Below are 19017 nucleotides of genomic sequence, written 5' to 3'. Positions count from 1 at the left end.
GTAGAGGTTCTGGACATCCAGGTGCAAGGATGTGGAATATCATGGACTTGGAAGTTTCTTCAGAATTATCATTGATAATTTCACTATGTGCTGTAAGAAAAATGTGTTGAAATGTGTTAAATGTCTCTGCCATGAACTTCTCTATCTTGAATGTTTCATTAACCTGCATCTAATATTGCTTTGTAATCTGCATGTGCAACACGTTCACTTAATTTTACGTTTCAATAATCTATCTTCACCTTTAGCTCACTTTTCTGCTCGTCTTTTCAAAACAAATGAAAATTTGTTCTGGTTAGAAGTGGGGGAAATCCCTCCCTCTGAAGCTTTAAAGCGTACCAGTAATTGTGTGTTGTTGTCTGGTCATTTTATTGTGCTTTTCCTAGAATGGAAAATTTGAAATGTTATTTAGTAACAATTGTAAAACAGTGATTTTAATTTTAAAAACCCAAACAAATGTAGGCAAGACCTCCCGCAAAGCAGGAGGGGGAAAAAGCATTAGCCATGGCTTATTTGCACTTTTCAAATGCCATTTAGATCAGTAGGTCTTGTAACATAAAATAGTAACTTCCAATATTAGGGTCTCTTTAGCAGTGATGAGCTCACTCTTTGCTCTTCTGGCCTTCTCTACCTCAGCTCTTTACCTTGCTTTAGATTTTCTATATAACAAAACTTATACCCTGTATTGGCTACCTACTCATTTTTATCTGGTGTTCTGTATATCTTCAGGTGCGGAAATAATTCCTGAGGATCATGTGCATCCTATAGAAATCTATTATAGAAAAAATTGGTTGAGAAACATGTTAAAAAAATGCAAAGCAAACAAACTTCAAATCCAGCAATTAGAGTCCTCACTTCTAAGCAAAATCAAAATTCTGCATGGATAAGAATGTTATCCTTAACAGTGTGCCTGTGATGAGTTTGTTTATATACTCTTTGCTTTTAAATGTTATTCTCGGCCATCAGTTGCTAGCTCTCAAAATTGAACATAATGGTTTAAAAAATAAAGAAAACAAATTTAGTGATTTTAAAGTAGTAAAAGATTACTGATAAAAAACTGTCTAAACTGGGGTAGAAAACCTAAATATAAATGGATTTAGTTTTAGGACTAGGAAGAAAGGAAAGCAAAGCTACTGCTTTTTTTTCTCCTTTTTTTTTTTTTAGTAAGATTCTGGCATAATATTTTGCATGTTTATTGCCCAAATTATAGTCTGTATTGGAAAGATTCAACTTTCTTAACATCCTTCTATTTCCGAGTTAGCATTCCTGTAAAGACTTCTGTCTATGACAAGAGATGTCTTTCACAGATCCTCCTTTTACAGTTTCCTCTTTCCACCTAACTGCTGTCTCTTTTTTCCCCCTTCCCTCTCTCTCTCTTTCCTCTATTCTTGTATAGGCCTGACCAAAGATGGCAGTAATGAAAATATTGATTCCCTTGAGGAAGTCCTTAATATTTTAGCAGAGGAAAGCTCTGATTGGTTTTATGGCTTTCTCTCATTTCTCTATGATGTATTGACTCCTTTTGAAATACTAGAAGAAGAAGAGAGCGAAGCTGCAGATGATGTTGATGGTACGTCACAGAATGAAGGGGTTCAGGGAAAAAAGACTTGTGTTATTTTGGATTTACAGAACCAGTGACTGAAAGACTAATTTGATTGGCTTTCGAAAATGTCCATGAAATCATCAACCTTAATATAGCAAGAATTTATGGCATTGAGGGGAACCTCCCAAATGGACACTCTAAAGATTGAACTGAAGTTAGCCATGCAATGCTGTTTCAGTAGTTGAAAGCCTTTCAATAATTTTTCCATTTTTGTGACAGGATGGCGAGTATTATGCAGGTGTGTAAATATATGTAGAATAAAACGTGTATCTGTGGTTGTGTAGTTGGTTTCTGTATGTGCTTCATTTTGTGCATTTTGTGCACAAAACTTACAAAGCTTAAGTGTAATAATCTCTACTGTTAACACTATAACATTTGTCTTTTTAGCAAACATTAACTGAAGCATTTTGTAATAGCCTTGATGATAAAGTATTCTAGCATGACTGCATTTTGTAAATACATATTTTTATGTTAATCCTTAATATAGTCATGACAATGATAATTCTCTTGTGAAATATCATTTTAATAAATAATTTATTTTGTGATCCACTGGTTTCTCAGATAGGTTCATTTTACTTGTTCAAAGAAAAGCACTAATTTATAAGTGCTTGAAAATTCTACAGGAACATTTATTTCTAAGTTGGCTAACATCATGTATTCAGAAGCTACACTGTCATATGGTTTATTCCCACTGACTTGTCTGTTTTCAAACTAAAACTTCAGTCATTTCTTTAATATGACAATCAAATCACAAGGGCTGTTCCAAATTTCTTTTAGTTTATAAGGTGGGCCTTCCGTGAAAGTGGGAAGTTATGATTATGTATTTGTAATGTAATATTGAATATATTAAAGACTAATTGGAAATTGGAATTTTATGTCTTCTATTCCTTGAGAAATTTAAGTATTTAATGTAGTTTTGCACATTTGAATCTTTTTCTTGTGAAACTGTTCTATGGCAGTTGTTCCAGAAATACTTTCCATGTATGTGAATTCTGTCTGCTATTATGAGGTTACTGGTATAGAAAGGGCAGTTTATAATTGTGTCCTGCAGTTTGTATCAGGTATCAAAAGCTGAAACTAAGCTGTCCTTTTAAAACATTAATAATGTACTCCAAAAAATTAATATTAAAATTGTATCAAATTGGTTTTTGTAATGCCTGCTTTGCTGAAGTTTGTATTGGTTTCCTATATGAAGATGATACCCAAGTTTAAACACTAGTAGTTGCAGGCTGAAATTTTAACATCTTTTTAAAATAAATAAAATTTCACTTACTTTGGCATGCCATTTTTAAAGCAATTTAATATGCCTGTTTGAAAAAACTTCCTCTAGATCATGCAATTCAAGGTTCTATATAATCTTTTAAAAGTAATAAAAATGTGCTAGTGTTAAGCAAGTGAAATGTTGTGATGGGCTGATACTGCTACTCAAGGTTTATGAATTAAGTCGAGCCATGAGAGCCTTGGTCACATTTTCTTCCAAATATTTGGGTATTAGGATATAAAAAAGCTAACAAAATATAAATTTAATGGGTTTTGAAACAAGATATATGAAGTGTAAGGCAAAGAAAATAAATTAACAAACCCCTAAACATTATAAAAATAAATGCTAGTAGATCTGGAATATTACTCAGCAATTGTTAGCAAGTGCAAGAAACTTGCAGTGTCTGAGATGTAGGAAATAAGTAAGCTTGGGTTGTTTTGTTTTGTTTGAGAATTTTATTTATCTTAATTTAGAAGAAGATTTTTTCTTAATTAGAAGAAGATTTGAATTAGAAATAAGAGTTTCATCACTGTTTTGGGATAATATTACCTCTCAATGTGAATTACAAATTTGTCATATAACATTGAATTCTATTGTAGATACTTCAGTAATGGAAATAAATAGCCAAAAAGAGAAGGGAAACATCTGCTATAAGAATTCCATATAATGAAGTTTATACAAAATTTTTAAAAAAATGAATTGATAAACTGGGAATATTTCAGGTGCAATTGAGGTGGATTGCTTGAACCACTAGAAGGCTAGAGGCACTGAGGTGATCAGTAAACAGTGTATTAGTTTAATGTGGGCTGCAGATATGAAAGGTGGGCCAACAGTTCTGATTTGATATCATGCAGCTTCCTTGTTGATTTTATTAAGTGTGTAGGCATCTGCTCAAAAACAATTAAGTGGGAATGAAGAATTTGTCAGGGGAGAAGGGATGAGGGGTGGATGCAAAGACCTAGTGTAAGTAAATATCTTTGTCAGATACCTCCTTTCTGGAAAACAGTCCTCTCAGAAGTGTTCAGTCTTGCCTGGGGTTGTTCCTGTTGAGTTAACAATTGAACCCTCACCTGTGGTTCTCTCTGGAAGTTTGGAATAGAGGAGTTTGGTTTTCATGTATTCTCTTAATGGTTGTGTTTACAAGCAGAACTTGGCTAGTAAGGAGGGTGATAAGATGTAGTTGAATGTTCAGTTATATCAGGATGGCAGGCTTTTTTTGGTTTGTTTGTTCATTTGTTTTATAAAGGACATTTAAAAGCAAAAAACATTAAGCTGAGTATGATGTGCAAATAAGCAAAGAAAACTGAACAGTATCCCAATTTGCTTGTGAGTCTGCCCACTTAGTTTGAAATTAGTTGAGGAACTTGAAAACTAGATTTTTAGTTTTAAATTTTAGTTAAAATTAGTTTAGTTTGATTGTTCGTGACTCTAAAAATACAGTCATTACATTTTTTTAAAGTATTTTTAAAGTGTGGGCTGAAAGCTGTGGCATTTTGACTTCTATTATCTTAGAATAATTGCTTTAGAGAGCAAGGCTGCTGCTTTCTCCTGAAGTTTCTGGTTTGAGAATTTAAAACAGGAGAAAATTAGTAGCAAACAATGTTTTTTTGGAGTGTGTGTTTTTTCCAGTGTGTGGAAAATATATTGTTTAAGTGATCAGAACTTGCTGGGTTTTATACCTGGCAAGGAATGAAGCTTTACTGATTTTATATTAAATTGGACATGTGGGTTTTATTAGATACCCTCATATACCTTACAATTAATTTATATTTAGTTTTCGGAATGCCAGAAATAAATATCTGTGACTAAAATTGTAGTCTTCCAGTTTTGTCCAGTGCTTTTAGAAATCTGTGGGCTGTTTTACTTTGTCATTTGTTGGTAAATGTTTGGTATTTTAATTGCTAGTCTTCAAACAAAATACTGCACTAACCTTCATAGCAAAGCTTTTTCTTGCTTTCTTGTGATACTAATCAAAATAAATTTATAGGTGTAAAAACTCTTAATACCCATACATCTGAAATGGCCAAAAACTTTTGGAAGCTTTGAACCCCAGATTTCTGTGACCACCTTCAGCAGTATTTAATTTGAAGGTAAAAGAGTGTTATATGGCAGAGAGAAATCACAATGCTCATAATGTACAGAATAACTTTGAATTGAAGGGAATAAAGGGTACGGAGATTGTTTGCATATCTGTTAAAATTTTTATTGCAAAGATTTTTACCAGTATTTCCCCCTGCCTCCTTTAAAAAATTTTCATTATGAGTTAGCCTCAATTGACTGACTATAGAAGAATTCAAATTTTCATTAATGTTATTGGTATAGGTTGCATTTAGATGGCAGCATAGCAGAAGAGTATATTGACACATGAGAAAGATTTTAATTTCATTTCATGGTCAGATGGGAGAGGTAAAACCCACCTGTATTGTAAATGTAATTTGGGAGCTGAGGAAGGCTGCTGTGTACAGATCAGTCATTTTGGAGAGATGTGTTGCTGAATTCCCTGTTTGGTTTCCATCAGATAAGCAGCTATCATAATGATGTCCCAGTAGCATGAAATAAATTAGGTATTGTCTTTCTCATGGTCAGTTAGGATGTGTGTCTCAAGATGAGGGTAATAAAGGCAAAATTTGCTTGTTGGTTTCTTATATCTGCTCATGCAGGATGCAGCATAAACATCCGTGACTTCAGGGAACAAAAATGCTTTCTGCCATGTGTATCTGATCTGGATTTTCTTCTGACATTAGGCAGTTAAGTAAGCAAGAGATATTAAGGCAACGTGTGGAGAATATACTGAAGTTTGGTGTTTGGTTGTTTGAGGGGTTTTTATGCTAGTTGTATGAATTAAAATTTGCACTTGGAGAGTTACAAGCTTTGGTAAAACAAGCACTCTGAGCTCAGTTAAAGGTAAGTGGGTGTTAGCTTTCTCTCAGTAAACTAATTTTGTTTAGCAGATGACCTTGTATATCTAATATAGCATATTATAAATGCACAATCATAGTTATAATTATGTGCAGGGGGATATACAAACAATCATATTTTCTTCTGACTTGCAGCTCTTCTGGAAAAGGAAAATAAAAAGGAGATAAAAAAATTTAATAATGATTTTGTCTTACAGATTTGTATTTCCTCTTTTGGTACTGCACCTTTAACATCTTTTGCTAATTTTTTGTGTAGCTAAGGAGGTTCTTGATGGAACATCATAAATTAAGGCAAGAGTTTGAACACCAGCCCTAGTGTTTTAAAACATGACACTTTATATTCTATTTTCCAGGCTTTGCATAAATTACAGAAAGGTAGCAAGTGCTGTGTCAGCTGCTTGGTGCTAACCTGGCCATTTGCTTTCTGCAGTAAATGCAAAGTAGCCTCTCCCTTTTTCACATCTAAGTGGAGAAACTACTTTAGTTAGCTTTATTTGTTTCCTGGTGCTGCAGGTTAAAAATGTTTATGCAGGTAGAGGTTGTGAAGAAATTGACTTAAAGGAAATTTTTCACATGGCAAAGCCTTTTGTCTAGCAAGGCTAATAAAGTTTTCAGGATTATTAAGTGAATAAAATAGTATTTGCACATGCCAGGTTGCTCAATATATTATTAAATATGTGAGTGCTATTTGTCAACATCTGGGAAACTGCTGAAAAATTGAGAGCTTTTTGCCTTTTTTTTTTTTTTTTTTTGCAATGCTTATCTTTCTAAGTTAAAATAGTATTTATATATTTTTCTTCTGATGCTCAACTTCTAAATCTCTGTTCTCACTTCGTGGTTGTTTGTGGATAATGTTCTTGAATGTTTTTATGGGGAAAAATAGAAGAAATGATTGGACTTTGTTGCAGAATAAGAATGCTTTTAATATTCCTGAGCTTCAAAAGGTCAGTTAAGATAGCTGACCACCTTTAAGCACTGTATGAAAATGACCACTTTGAGAGGATTATTTAATTTATAGAGTGACCATTGGAAGGAGTTATTTAAAAATATTGTAGACCTATGTTAACTTTGAACTGAACTTTTTAATTAACTAACTCAAATAATGGCCATTTCCAAACTTCCACTATACCCACGCTTGATGTTATAAATTGTATATTTTCTTCTTGCATTGCCAGCATTGGACATTTATAATGTGGGATTGAATGGAAAAAAAAAGAAGGAACTTTAAAACTAGGTCAAAACAATTGTGAAGCCCCTTGAATTGGACTTTAGAAAAGAGTCCACAAGTTCAACTACATGATTTATAGAATTCTGGACATTTGCTTGTGTGTCCCTGTGTTGTAAGAGCCTAAGTCTTGGATGAATTCTATTAGGTGCCAGATTTTGTCACAAGCCCTGGACATATCTTGGAAAACCAAGTGGTTTGCACCCATCTTGCTTCAGCATAACTGGGGCTGACAAGTAAAACTTCCCTGTGCTGTAGGGATTTCCCTTTTAGGGATCATGATTGGGTGGGAATCAAGATGTAGCAGGATTTTGGTCTTGTGATTATTGCATAATACTAATGCTTTAAAATATATTATTTTACATACTTCTCTTGTGAACAGATCTATTATTATGTTAAAGTTTACATGATTTCTATAGTAATGTCATGAATTGATAATTTTCTGAGAACTTTAGTGCTATTCATTGCATAAAAGCAGATTGAAACAAAATTACTACTTATGTGAATATTTAACAAGTGAAATAACAGTAATCAGTAACAAGCTATTTTGTAATCTTTCAACATAGTGCATATATGTTAATTTTAAAATAATTTGAAATATCTGTATGATAATTGTTGTGTATATTGATACTTGCAAAATTTTACCATTTTCTTTGTCAACATATGCTTTTAAGAGTATCTCAAAATATCCAGTAATGTTAATTCTAATATGAAAAGTGGGCAGAGGGTGTAAATTTAAATATGGCTTTGTGCAACTTTTCTGAGTACCTTTTATTGTTTATATTTTCACTGATGATGTAAATGAAAGTTGGAGTCTATTTTTCCTTTTATATGAAAAAAAAGTTAACTTATTCTTCCATACACTGCTTAGAAATAGTAAGGCCAAATAATGATTTTAGTCAAGTTAGAGCTCTGGACTTCAGCAATGGTGGTAATCTATGAGGGAGGAGCTCGAAAAGACTCATATCCCAGGTATGAATTTGTAAGGAAATTAATCTTAAACCTGTATTTTCACTGATTAACCTTTTTTAAAACAATTTTGGCCATAATGTCAACACTTGATATTTTGAAAACATGTAATATAGAAGTTAGATGCAAGGTGATTACAGTGACTTTACATTTAAATCCTTTAATTTTGTGATTTCATTTTTTTAGTATAGGCTATTAGAGTATTGTTTGTTTTTTCAGATTAAATGTTTATATATGCCACTGTTTAGGTAAGTACTGTTTTCTGGAAATCTAAGCTCATGGTGCAGATGTTCAGTGTAGGTGTTTTGTATGTCTGAATGAGAAGCCTAGTGTTGAGACATAGGAATATCTCTTCTCATTTAATAAGATTATGTATGAGTTTAAAAATACATAGTTACTCTATCTTTTCAGCTTTTCTTTACTTTCTAGTTGGCTTTTAGAGAGCAACTTACATGATTTTTGTGGTTAAAATTGCTGTATTTGTGGGATTTAAGTCTTAATCCACAGCATCATGATAGTGATAATCCAGTCTCTTTTAATGGTATTAAAAAGGTGAAGCTAAATGTTACTTGTAGTTTTGGAAAGGCTTCTGCCTTTATGCCTCTTGTGGTACTAGCTATAGAGTACAAGCAAGAGGCTGACTGCTCTCAGTTTGTTAGCTACAATGGTAAAAGACTAACTGTCTTAAGGAGTCTGGAGTAATGCAGTTAAATATTTTAACTTATGAACTGGTAACTGCTTTTTAGACCTGAGCAATACCTTTATTATTTGCTCAATAGCAAAACATTTATTTTCCTTTGGATAAAGAAACATATGTTGTAATTTATTGTAAGAAAACAGTCAGTTTATATACTCTGCAATACCTGTGTACTTGAAGGCCTTTTGAGTTAACATGTTAATAAAATACTTATAAAATTTTATAGAAGCATAAATTAGTGCATTTAAGAGGCAACTGGCAAATACTTTGCAGAGAAATCAGAGGGGGTTGTTGGTTATAATTATGTGTCAGCACTTGTCTGGAGAGAACTGAGCAATCTCCAAGTCAAGATGCTTCACAAGTAGCATCTGGTAATGTGGTACTTTTCTTTGCTTAGTCTTTCACATCAGTACTTGTGATGGTCCTGCAACTGAAGTTGCTTTATTTTTAATGAGTTAATATTTTGTATTTTTCCATAGCATTGTAGTGTGCTATGTAAAGTGAACTTTTTACATAAGATGGCAGGTTGGAAAATTTAATGTCAAGTTTATTAAATACCACAAATATGCTCATAACCTATTTCCATTTTGCAACTAATTAGGTGAGGAGCCAGGAGGGGTAGCCAAGAAAAAAACTAAACTCAAAGGTATTTTTAATGTTCTTTTTCATGCGGAACTTTATGCAGATAAGGATGTATGAAATGCATGTGCATTACAAATACCAACTGTGGGTTATAATGTTTACTAATACTAGCTATGTTGGCTAAATATTTTCTAATGGTGCAGCAAATATTGTTCTTGCAATTTCTCAGTATTTTCTTTTACTACTGATTGAAATTCAGTGGCAATGCGAGCGCTTTCCTAACTAGAAATGATATTTCGTTTGTGTGGATTTTTTTTACAACAAATGTCTTGCTTGGATTGTAAGTAGTTTATGATAACCTGATATTCTGCATGTTTTTAAGTAAGATTTTGCTCTGTATGAAATCCTCTTTGTTATCTTCCATGAATTCATGATACCATTACTATATTGCAAGTGGCCTTGAGTGCCTTAATTCTTCTAAGGCTGTACTTTAATGGTTTCATCTATTTTTTTTTCCTGTGAGAATTGAAATTTAGGCAAAGTCCAATAACTTCCCCTTTAATATTATTTGCAGGATTGATTGCAACATTTTCTGAAAGCTTAGTGTGGGATAGCTTGCAACCAATTTATGCCATATATTTATTTATAATTACATTGCTGTATGAACAGGTCATAGTGTTGAAGACAAAAAAAAGCTAATTAGCAACAGCAAACACCAAGGTGCAAGGTGTACTTCAGGTGTGTAGCTTTTTATATCTGCTCAGTTACCTCTGGGCAGCATGAGGCTATGGAAACAGACTCTATGTCACATTAACCATACAGACTGCAAGGTGTTTTTTCCTAGCAGTATATGAAAAATGCATGCTATTCACCATACAAACCTTCATGAGGAAAAACGTGTATTCGCTAAGGAAAGTTTGCTGCTCATTCCAGTGTGGCTTTTCTCAGCATCTTGCATCAAGTTGAAATTTTTAGCATTTGTTCCACATTGTGCTTGGTATAACTTGGTTGCAAACTGCATGTTTCAGAGACTGTAATAACTGTCACTTAGCAATTCTTTCCTGAGTTTTGGATTATTTTTCAATGTTTGATATGAGAATAAATAAATGGCATATTTCAAATGTTTTATGTCAAAAACCATTTGGAAGGAAATATGATGTCATTCCCTTTAGACCGAACTATGTAATTGAATTGCTCACTCCACAGAAACGTTACACAGCAGCTAGAGGCAGACCTGCTTTTTTGCCTCAACATACTGCAGTTTCTCGCAAAAGTCTGAATAAAAATAGAGCTGTTTATATGTAGAAGTCATTATCACTTTCTTAATAGTGTGGGAGTATTAATTTCAAAATTAAATGCAAATACTGGATACAGATTTAATGAAAAATCTCTGAATTTTATTGAATTAAAATTCCTTATTCTAGAGAATTCTATTGGTACTGACAAATATTTTCAAAACTATGGCAAAATGGAAGTAAATATTGAACATTAAACATTGAACATAAATTTCAAGGCTTCTGTTCTGATTGTTTTATGACATATTATCTGTATACCCTGTCACAGCCAAATGGTAATTGAAGTAGAGAAGCACAAGTGACACAACTTCAAAAGTAAAATAAAGAAAAAAATGTTACTGATAACTGAAAAACAAAGTTGTAAGAACCAATTTACAATTATTGCTTTGATTTATTTCACTGAGTTTAGTCTAACCCAGCTAACTTTTTTGGACTTGATTTAATTAATCAAGACATTGCTGTTTCTTATTACTTGTACTTCTCAATATGTACTTCAGTTGCCTTTTTTAAGTCTTTGCTTAATATGAGGTAGCAATATCAGTAAACCATTGTATTATAAATATGTGTAATAACGTTTGTAACTGTTACGCTCTTGTCCAAGGCTCAAAATTTATTCTGATTTTCCACGCTCACAGGCAAAAGTGGTTTTAGCATTCTGCAGAAGTTAGCAGTAAGATAATAGAGGCATGGTTTTCTCTAGATTAACACTTCATTTGGATGCAGCTGCAGTATAAGCCAAGGTTATTTGCTGGCTGCATGGTGTGAGATGTTCCTAAAAGTTTAAAACTAATTTGTTTAAATTGCTTAAAGCTTAGGAGTTAACTATACAAGTTTAAATCTAACAAACATTAAATAATAATTTGATCAAAGCTTCTACATGGCTGTTCATAAGATGTTTTTTGGCCTAAGAATGGTTCTCTTATTGAACATTTCCTCTTTTTTAAATGAAAAACTAAAAAGTAAAAGAAGCTATTAAAGAATCACTCAAGAAGTTAAGGGAGAAGCAGGAATCCAAAAAGGAGGAAAATGAAGAAGAAAAAAAGAAAACCAGGAAAGGAAAAGATGCCACTGATCAAAAGGACAAGAAAGCTGTTGATATGAATAAATTAAAGAAAAATTCTGACAAGGCTAAAAGAGACCGAGGAAAGGAAAAAGGCCTAGACAAAAGTATGAAATCCAAGGAGACTACAAAAAGATCAGCCAGTGAAAAGGATGGCACCGTTCAGGTGGGGAAAAGACAAAGAAACAAAAAAGATAGTTAAAGGTAATCCAAGGAAGACAAGAAAGAAAAGAAATAAACAAGAGTTCCTATTCTGCTAATGAGGAACAGACCTCAAGAATGTAAAATTCAGCATATTATATATGAATGTAGTAAAAATGGCAATAAGAAAATAATGTTTTCTGGAAATAAGTGTGAACAAAGGCTATATATAATATTTTTTTAAAAACTGTTCAGTGTGTACTGATATTATAAACACAAAGCAGAAACATCTGCTGTGAAACTCAAGTATGTACATGTGTTAATGTGCCTGGCTACCAATGTGTATTGAAAACATTCAAATGTCAGATTGATGCCAGTTACTTCAAGTCTACTCTAAATATGGGTTTGGGGTCTTCTGATTGTTTTTTTTTCTTTCCGTGTTTACTTGTATTTGCTTGATGTGGAGATGAAAGTTGAATGTTCTATATAAAATGCAAGTTTAAAAGCAATATTAACAGGCTTATCTGGACACATGTAGTGGAAACTCATAAAATATTTCTATTTCACAGAAACAACCAAGAGGTGCATTAGTGGACTGTAGTGTCCATTATTAACCCAATAAATGTAACTTATTCTCTGCCAAATTCTTTCCCTAAGGAAACTGGGTTTTTTTCCTGAAAAAACTATTTTGTACACAAATAGTCAAACCAACTTCAGAGTTGCACTTTATTGTGAGACCTTAGGGTATACTCAATCAAAATGTTCCTACATTTTGTCTTTTGATCCCATGACAATATGTTTCTGGTTTTCTTCCATTCCCTATTTACTTATTTTATTTCTCTATATTTGTGTTGGAAATCTTGATTCATTATCACTTTTTTTATTCAACTGTGTCCTGATTTTTTTCCAAGTTTGATAGCCTTTTGGTAAGGAATACTGATGAAAATTAGGCCATCTATTTCATCATTGATAAGTATTGTTGTATTCCAATTACATGTAAGATGTGATATGCTAGTACTACTCTATTCTGGTTGAACTTGTTTAGAGAACAGCTTGGGTATTTTGCAGCTATTATCTTCTTCAACACTTTCAAGTGCATGATGCTTCTATAAGCAAAATCTTGTGTTAGTTTGTTCTTACAGCTTCTGTATTTTCAGCATCAATGAAGGATTTATTCAGCAGTCTCATTAGAGTAAATAAAGTTGCAAAAACATTTCTGCAGAGATAATAGAGAGATTTCAGAATATTTTGAATCTATGGTTGCTGTCAAGTTTGTCTAGAAATGAATATTTTCCAAATAAATTTGAAAGCAAGTATATTGTATGGAACCGCACAATATAATTACACAGGATTCAGAACAACATTTGTAATGGAAGTTTAAGATTAGTTCTTGATGTACTGCAGTGTAAGTTTCAGGAAAACAAAACAAAGGAGTGAAATTGAGAATGAGTATATATATGCATGTGGATGGTAATTTAAGATTGAAGTCCTGAAGGTTAATTCTCTTTTTGGTTTTGCTAAAATTTTGTGTATAACACTTGGCAATACACTTAGCTCAGCCGTTCCATACATATGTCTGCATCATGCTTTGATCCCTAGAGTTCTAAGGTGTGATAATAAGGTTAAAGATGATTTGATTTTTTTTTTTTTTTTAGAGAAAATGAAACCTTCAAGCAGTTGTGAAAAATAGTTCAAATTAAAGCTGTAGAAAACAGTACAGTATCTTAAGATTCTGGCTGTGATAATTAACAGAGGTGATCTACTCTGAGGTATATTCTAAATACTTATAAATTCATGAGGGGGGATGGAAGAGATGTGCATTGTGAACATTACAATTCTTAGCAAAAAATATGAGAGAATGAAGATCTAATAAATGCACCTTCATAATGAACATTCTCTGTTAGGTTTTGGTGATGATAGATATACTTTTTACCCTTGCTCTGCTAAGTGTTAAAATGCATATTTGACCAGAGGAGCATTCAGATCACACTTCTCAAGGATGGTGGCACAATGGTATGGTGCACATCACTTTTTATTTTCTCCTGTAATGTGCCTGAACTTTTACCTGTGTGGGAGTGAAATTTCAAATGAATTGATGTTCTGATTAACATTGTATCTGTGACCCAAAGTTTATGTGGTTCTGGAAAGATTGGGTTGTTTTATTTTTTCCTTTCCAAAGAAACTTTTATTTGAGCAGCACTCAGGGGTTTACAGACAGCCACAAAATAAAGTATTTTTGCTCCAGACATCTGTTGTCTTGTTGTATATCTCTTGTTGCATTGTCATCAAACTGAATGCAACAAGTCACCACATTAGCTCAAAAAATGCACCAGGCAAGTAAAAGCTAAATGCAATTTTAATAAACAGAGAAGAGAAAATAATATCTTACAAAAAGTAAATTATTTGGTATATTACGTACTTGACAAGATTGAATAGAAATCAGTGTTAAGCACAACAGATGTGTATAAAAAGCTTGAAGGTTAAATTGAGAAATGTGCAAGTGAAACAAAGACACTTGTTGGTTCCTTCTTTCCTGTTAAGTACCCATAGTTCTTGTTTGGTGTGGAGTATTGCCTGTCTTTTGAAATGCTTTGAATTCATTTTTGTTCGTGAAGCAGAGTATGTGGATCTGAACATGGGGGTGGCTTATTGAAGATACAAAAACTTATTTAAAGCAGTGTATGTGTAAAGTAACTGAACTGTGTTTGTGAAAGCAAGGTGGCTGTTTCCATGCTTATGGATTCTGGAGTGTGAGAGCAGTTAATATGACTTACTAGTTTTGTCTCCATCCTAAGATGATTGTAGAAGGAAGTAACTTCTTACTCTTGTAGCCATTAATAGTCCTGCAGGAAAAGATGAATGTCTTAATAATATTTTTTAATATTCTAATAATTCTAATATGTCTTAATAATATATTTTAATATTCTAAGTGGGTGGTTTTTTAATGACAGAAGAAAATTGGCCAAAAATTAAGTGTAAATTTGGCATTTTTCTTTAGCTTCTCATTTTGACTCCAAAGTGGTGGACTCTTAGTTACACTACTTTGGGATGCAGCCCAACTACCCATCTTCAAATAATTGAAATTTAAATAATAATAATATAAATATAAAATAATTTATTTAAATAATATTAAATAATAAGATAGACCTGATTCTGTTGTCCTGTCACCATTACTTGAAATAAATACATGCTTTTCTCACAATGCATAAAATTATATCTCTACACAAATTTGGTTTGAGACATATTAGTCCAATTTGCATTGAGATATGTTTGACTCCAATAGAAATGTGGTAATTACTATTTTTTAATTGTACTTACTTGAAATATAATATTTATCCACTTAAGAGTTGCTCTTACAAGATTGCTAGTACTACAGGAGTGTTCATTATAGTTTATCCTCTGCTTTCTTACGTTCTATCTTTTCTATTAATTTCCATGTATACAGCTGTTGAAAAACTAGTTTGCTTTGGGCAGTGGTGTTTGTTGAGAAAGGAGTCTTACCTTAATTGACCTTGGATGTAGGATTATGAGCAAATGCCATTTGGAAGGGACTTTGGGAGATCCTTATTCCAACATCTTTGTCAAAACAGGGTCATTTCAGAGGAATGACCAGGTTGCTCTGGCCATTTCCCAGTGTGGTCTTTCAAACCTCCAAGGATGGGAATGCACAGCCTCTCTGCAGTCCTTTCCACTGATTTCAGTGCCCTCATAGAGGAGGGGGGTTGTGGGTGTGTGAGTTTTTTCTTATGCCCAGTCTGAACCTCTTGTAGAAGTTTTGCTTGAACCCTCTTAAAGGAGAGTTGAGAGGAGAATTAGTCTAATACCAACACATTCTTGACCATATGGTGTCTTAAGATGAGACATGATCTATCACAGCTGTATCTTTATCTCCTGCCATGATGATGGTGCTGATCGTTACATTTATTGATTGCTTTCTTTTCATTGTGTTTTGATCTAGAAAGAGACTGTGATATAGTCACAATCTTAGTGATAAAATTGCATCAGTCATACTTTTTCGATAGTCATTTAGTTGTCAAACTAATCTTAATCACATCTTCTAAGATGTAACACGTGAATTTTAAGTAATTCTTATTATGTGCAGCTTTTTGTAAAGTTCAAATTAGTTCTTCATAGAACCTATGAAATTTATCATATGAAGCACTTTTTGCCACTTATTTTAGGGCAGAAACAGAGAGAAAAATTTGCTGCCCGTTTTTTTACTGGATACTGAATAAATGTTGAGAATACCATAGTCATTTGTTCAGTTACTTTGAAATAAAAGCAAGTGCTTAAATTTCTGTCCCTTTTTACCTCCTCATTCTATGTTTGTCTTCTAAACATCTTTGTTTACTATCTGAATATGCTTTAGTCTTTTTGTATATCACTGTATATTATGACAACCCTGTAATTGTGATTGTTTGAATGCATTTTTGGAGACTGTAACATCAGTTAATTTAATTGAAAGAACTTTCTTATGTTATAACTGAATCAGTTCAAAAAGGGCATAAAGTTAACTTTATAACTGAAAAATGCAGGCCTTAAAGAAAGATCTGTCCCAGCACAGCCAGCATCACCAGAATCTGAGGAGACTGTCCAGCCTGCTGAAAAGTCATATGTCGAATCAGGTAAGACCTTTTGTCAATTTTAGACTAAACAAAAGACATGATACTTCATTTGAACTATAGTTCTGTGTCATTAACATGCAAACTCTTTTATAGATTTTGTGTTGCTTTTTTACTGAAGTTTATTTAACAGGAATCATTGTTTATAACTTTGTATAAATCACTGACCGTGAAAACTGTAAAATTTCATGGTTACTATTGTAGGCGTATCACATCAGAATAACTTTCTGATGATGTATGGTTGTGGTTTAGATTGATTTCCAACTTATATCCAGCCAGAATAACAGCAAATTCTTCACCTTAAAAAAAAACAAAACCCTCTCAACAACCAACTTAGTAAGATAATAAAGTATTCACTTTTCTGCTAAAACTACTAATATATAATAAATACAATAAATGGAGCTCCTACTGTTAAAAAAATAATCTAGACATTTTTAAAGCCCTATACTATTAGTGGAAGGTATTACCATTTAGAGGGATTCAAGAATAAATATTTTACATGTCACATTTCACATGAGTGATTTGCATTAGTGTTATTCAAAGAGTACATGTTTTTTCCACGTTATTGAAGAGGCTTATCCTATGTGATGTTTATGTGAACCTGATACATAAATATATAAATTTGGAGCATATGGCCAGTGGAATCTATGGAATATAGATTTTGCTTCAAAAGACTTGCATTACTTTTCTTAGGATATAAATTATAAAATATATCAAGATATGGTTTCCTGGTTGGGTGGTTTTTTTTATGTGTGTGTGGTTTTTGGTTTTGTGGGACCGTTTTTCGTAACTGGTGCCATTTTGGATCCTTATTTGAAAATGCAGCTGTTACCTGGTTTACAGCTTTTTTGTCAGATGTGTCATTGTAGGGTTTCTCAATGTTGATTTCAGGACATTTATATGAAGACAACACTTCATACAAATTCCTATTATGTCCTGAGCTGGTGTGTTGGATGGCAATCACTTGTCCATGAAACCAGTTTGTGATTTCTGCTGGCAGTTCGTAGCAGAACAAGACCTTGATACTGTAATGTATCTATTTTCCCTGTTTTGCAGGACCCTACTCCTGCAACTCACATTTTGTTGTCAAATATGACTTCCTAGTGATGCTGCCTAAATTGTAGGAAGATAATGGATGAAAGTATTAGTAAATTAATTCCTTAGAAGAGAGTTCTTGGTTTGAGTAGTTACCTGATGTTGTTACTACCCCTGGAAAAATATATGTGAAAAAATGCAGTGTAGATAAATTCTTCCAATTCATCTTCAGATGGACGAATCTGATGTGATTGTTGCATACTTTCTATATTGGAAAATAAGCAAGACAAAGTTGTTTTTCTAATTGTGTGAGTTGCAGAGGTTCACCAGGTCAGTCTCTAGGGAACTTTGTGAAAGGGATTAAGAACATTATGGAGCCTACTAAAAGCTGCAAGCCTTGAGTTAATGTTTAGATTTTGCCTTTTGCGCTTAACTTCACTGCAATTTATAATCCTTTTAGAGCACAAGACTGCTGACATAGAATTGGAAGAGGAGATTCAATCTGTTCTTCATAAAGCTCTCCATTCCCATCCTGGTAATGTATTAACACTTAAAAACCACTGAAGAGTTTATAAATACTGCCATAGGATAGATGAATCTCAGAGTCTGGTTTTGGTATGCACTTAAAGCACTTTTGCCTGCATAAAGCATTCAAATCAGCTCATTTGTAATTTTCAAAACAATTCAGAGAGTTCAGTCCAAATCCTAAAACGGTGTCTTCTTACCCAGACTTGTTTGGCAGTAATAGCTGAAATCATTTATTTAACAAAAGCTTTTTTTATTTTAAACTTTTTATTTTAAAACATTTAAAACGTTTTTATTTTAAACCATTTTATTTAAAACTGTGTCTTCTTACCCAGACTTGTTTGGCAGTAATAGCTGAAATCATTTATTTAACAAAAGCTTCCTCAAAACACTGTATAGAGGGCAAGAGTGGACAGGGCAGAGTTGGCCTTTACGGTGAGCAAAGAAGGTCCTGGCAAGTTGGGTTTAATGCTGGACTGTGCAGATAAGTTTTCTGTAACTCCCCATTCCCTTTGGAGACTAGCTGGAAAGCACAAAGGGTGTACTGAGGACTGAATATTTGCTGGTAATAGAATATACCAAAGAGAATGTATTCAATTTATTCACTAACAATCTGCATTATTGATTAGGAGAGAGACATGAAGACGTAGATGAAAGTGTAAGTGACCAGTGGCAAGTAAAGGAAGAAATACATGGAGAAACTTTTGAAGCTCCTGCAACAGATGACATGCTCAGAGAATTTGAGACTGAAATTTCAGAAGCATATGAGACACCAGACTCAGTTCAGAAAGGTATTTGAATGACTAAATACATTTAAAATAAATCTATAAAAGAAAACCCAAACTAAACAAATGAAAATGTGTCTCATTAAAACCTGGACTTGTAATTTCTGCTTAAAACAGAGCCTTAGGAAGTCTCAACAGAGCCTTAGGAAGTGTCAGGATTATTTAGCAAATGCATATATTTTAAGTCAAAATGGGATATTTTATTGCTATGTGTTTTGCAATCCAGATAATTGTATATTATTAATTGCTACTCTATGGGCTTTCAACAAAATTATTCTGTGCTCCAATATGCATATCTCTTC

At 33.1% G+C, this 19017-nt stretch overlaps 1 protein-coding gene across 9 annotated transcripts in view; it reads left to right on the top strand.

Moving 5' to 3' along the window:
* ASPH (aspartate beta-hydroxylase) overlaps positions 1–19017 on the top strand; it is a 114526-nt gene that overhangs the window by 23338 nt on the left and 72171 nt on the right. For 7 of the 9 annotated variants that reach the window (XM_077185950.1, XM_054635601.2, XM_077185947.1 and 4 more), the window contains 3 exons: positions 16284–16373; positions 17866–17940; positions 18560–18721. In XM_077185950.1, coding sequence (XP_077042065.1) covers positions 16284–16373; positions 17866–17940; positions 18560–18721 — 327 coding nt within the window. Of the gene's footprint in view, positions 1–1393; positions 2150–16283; positions 16374–17865; positions 17941–18559; positions 18722–19017 lie in introns of those variants that run through there. The other 2 variants (XM_054635609.2, XM_077185963.1) reach the window with 1 other exon arrangement.

The sequence above is a fragment of the Agelaius phoeniceus genome, chromosome 1 (genome assembly GCF_051311805.1).
Source record: "Agelaius phoeniceus isolate bAgePho1 chromosome 1, bAgePho1.hap1, whole genome shotgun sequence".
NCBI lineage: Eukaryota > Metazoa > Chordata > Aves > Passeriformes > Icteridae > Agelaius > Agelaius phoeniceus.
The sequence above is the reverse complement of the archived record's forward strand: the minus strand, read 5'-3'. Positions and strand labels throughout refer to the sequence as shown.